Source organism: Cariama cristata, unplaced genomic scaffold (assembly GCF_000690535.1).
Source record: "Cariama cristata isolate BGI_N322 unplaced genomic scaffold, ASM69053v1 C11368186, whole genome shotgun sequence".
NCBI lineage: Eukaryota > Metazoa > Chordata > Aves > Cariamiformes > Cariamidae > Cariama > Cariama cristata.
The window spans coordinates 380-2,790 of NW_009645911.1; the positions used below are offsets into that span (position 1 = coordinate 380).

The 2,411-nt window shown below is 36.9% G+C and overlaps 1 protein-coding gene across 1 annotated transcript; it reads left to right on the top strand.

The window, feature by feature from the left end:
* Positions 1-309: 309 nt before the first annotated feature.
* Positions 310-1,658, top strand: NDUFB1 (NADH dehydrogenase (ubiquinone) 1 beta subcomplex, 1, 7kDa). The gene is made up of 2 exons (XM_009708725.1): positions 310-449; positions 1,622-1,658. Exons 1-2 carry the CDS (start codon positions 310-312, stop codon positions 1,656-1,658), a joined length of 177 nt encoding a protein of 58 aa, XP_009707027.1.
* Positions 1,659-2,411: the final 753 nt, after the last annotated feature.

Here is a 2,411-nt window from a genome sequence, read left to right on the forward strand (position 1 = left end):
AAATTACTCTAGAACATTTAAATGGAACTATTTCACCAGGGATATCTTAAAAGAGATGTTCCATTTCTCTCCCATTTTAGGTTAAAATCCTATTTCCCAGGGCCAAGAGTTAGTTGAGATTATTTCTAAGAAACCTGTGTGTGGATTTGAGAACAGCATGGGTCTCATAGGAAGTGTTTGATGGCCCTCATGTTTATTACGCTGTTGTAGGATCCTAGTTAGTGAGATTAAAGGTGCCAGGTATGCAACAGTTTCCATGTACAGATTTGTCAGTAACTGTAATCTGTTATGCTTTGCATTCTAGCAGTCATGGTGAATTTCGCCCAAGCTGTGCGTGATCACTGGGTTCACATCCTTGTTCCCTTAGGATTTGTGATTGGATGCTATTTGGACAGAAGGAACGACGAAAAACTGTCTGCCTTCAGAAACAAGAGCTTATTATATAGAAGGTCTGCTTTATGATGCCTCTTAAATATATATATATTTATTTTGTGAACTGCTTCTTTGTTCTTTTTGAAAGTCTTGAGTATGAAAAAAAATCTGATGCTGTCAAAATATTGAAGGGAAGAAAGCCGTAAAAATTTCAGCAAGCATTCATGAAGGGTTTTAGGTCACTAATGCCCTCTGAAAATTGGGGCTTTAGGAGCCATCTTGGTCATGAAAGAAAGGATCATTAACTGCTGTCAAGTTCTTAGTCATGAAATGTGGAAACCATTATTTTGTCTCTCTCTAAAACATCATTGGGAAACACAGTGCTTGAATTTTGATTTTCAACTTTTCAGTGGATTATAGCAAACTTCTGTCTTAGATTTAAAATTATCACCGTACTTTTTAACTAAATACTTCTATAAATTTGTGTCATTTAAAAATAAATAACCAAGTTTTTGAAAATTAACAGCATCTATGTTGGCAACTGCTGTATCTTCACTGAAGGATGTGATTATATGCACTGATCAGTTTGGGCTTACTAGCTGACTTCTCAGGGAGGATGTAGATAACTTAATGCATTGCCTCATCTATGTCAGTTCTAATTCTATATTAGACCATAGGGTTAATGAAACAACAGAAAAAAAGATCGTGCTGCATAGCATGGACTAATAGTAGGAATACTATTATCAGTTTGCAGGTGGATTTTTATTTTACTGTGCTAAAAATTAGTTCTGAGTAAGAAAGTAAGCTTATGACATAATCCATCCCACTGTTACATTAGCACTTTTCTTACTGCAGTTCCTGATGAAGGTGGGCTAGTATTTCAGCATATTGCAAAAATCCCCTCTGCTTTCACACTTAGTTCTCTTCCCACTAAAGTAATGAATTTTTGTATTTAAAAGAAATAGATTTTTTCTTTTTGGGTCCCATTATGTAAAAAGTCGGTTAACGCCTTAGATGTCAGCTGTTTTGTCCTGCCATTTGAATGAATGGGAGTTTAGAGGACTCAATCCATTGAAGTTTTGTAAAGAAAAGAGGAAGCTTATCAGACAAAAATTGCAAGGAAAGTTAAATTTATACATAACTCTCAAAATCAAGGTATTGTAGAATAATTTATTACATTTATTAGTAATTATTCTACAAAAATGATCCTAATTTAAGTATTTCCTCTATTTTTTTTCTTTCTACACAGAGAGTTGAAACCTGGTGAAGAAGCTACATGGAAATAAAGGCTGCTGATGAAATGGAAAATATTTTCATTTGATTCATCATCTTATCTCGTACGTTGGCAGAATAGGATTATGGTTTTTATCTTGAGAGAATATGTAAAGCTACAGAAAAGCAATTCATCAGTGCTAGTTTAATTTCCAATCTTAGGTTTTGGAAGATGATTTAATTACATATGTGTCCAGGAATTCCATTAGTCCATAAGTGTTGAGAAACTTTTGTCCCCAGAAGTCATACGCTGGAGGGGGGAGGAAGAATTATGTAATAAAGAAAAACTATGCAAAATTCATGTACGTTGTTATTGATCAGTATGGTGTGGAATTTATGTATTTATATCTAATTTATGAACTAGCCTTCAAAGGAACATTTAACATACACTCAAAATGTGGTCGACAGTTGTTTGGGTTTTTTAACTCAATCCAAAGAAGGTGTTTTTTTTCATATTTCCTCTGTAGACTTGCCTGGAACAGCAGGGAGCAGGGTAGTGCAGCTTTGTGGCCAAGTGTGAGAACAGGAAGGTGGACGGGACGGGCAGCTGGTGAGAACAAGAAGGGAACTGGCGCTGCTGAGCGCTTGCTAAACTCGGTTACATAGGGAAGTCAGACCTTTCCGAGGGAACAGGGAATTCGAGGTGTTCTAGAATTCATGCTAATAACGTGAGAAGTACAAGTAGTACATGTTTAACTCGCCCAAGGCACGGCCTCCCGCCTGCCCTGCACTGCCTTCGGGCCGCAGTGCGGGGGCGCTCACAGCGA

Excerpts from the sequence above, each read along its gene's own strand:
- NDUFB1 (XM_009708725.1), top strand. The coding sequence starts at position 310 with ATGGTGAATTTCGCCCAAGCTGTGCGTGATCACTGGGTTCACATCCTT. Across the intron at positions 450-1,621 it reads AAGAGCTTATTATATAGAAG|AGAGTTGAAACCTGGTGAAG; the intron begins GTCTGCTTTATG and ends CTTTCTACACAG.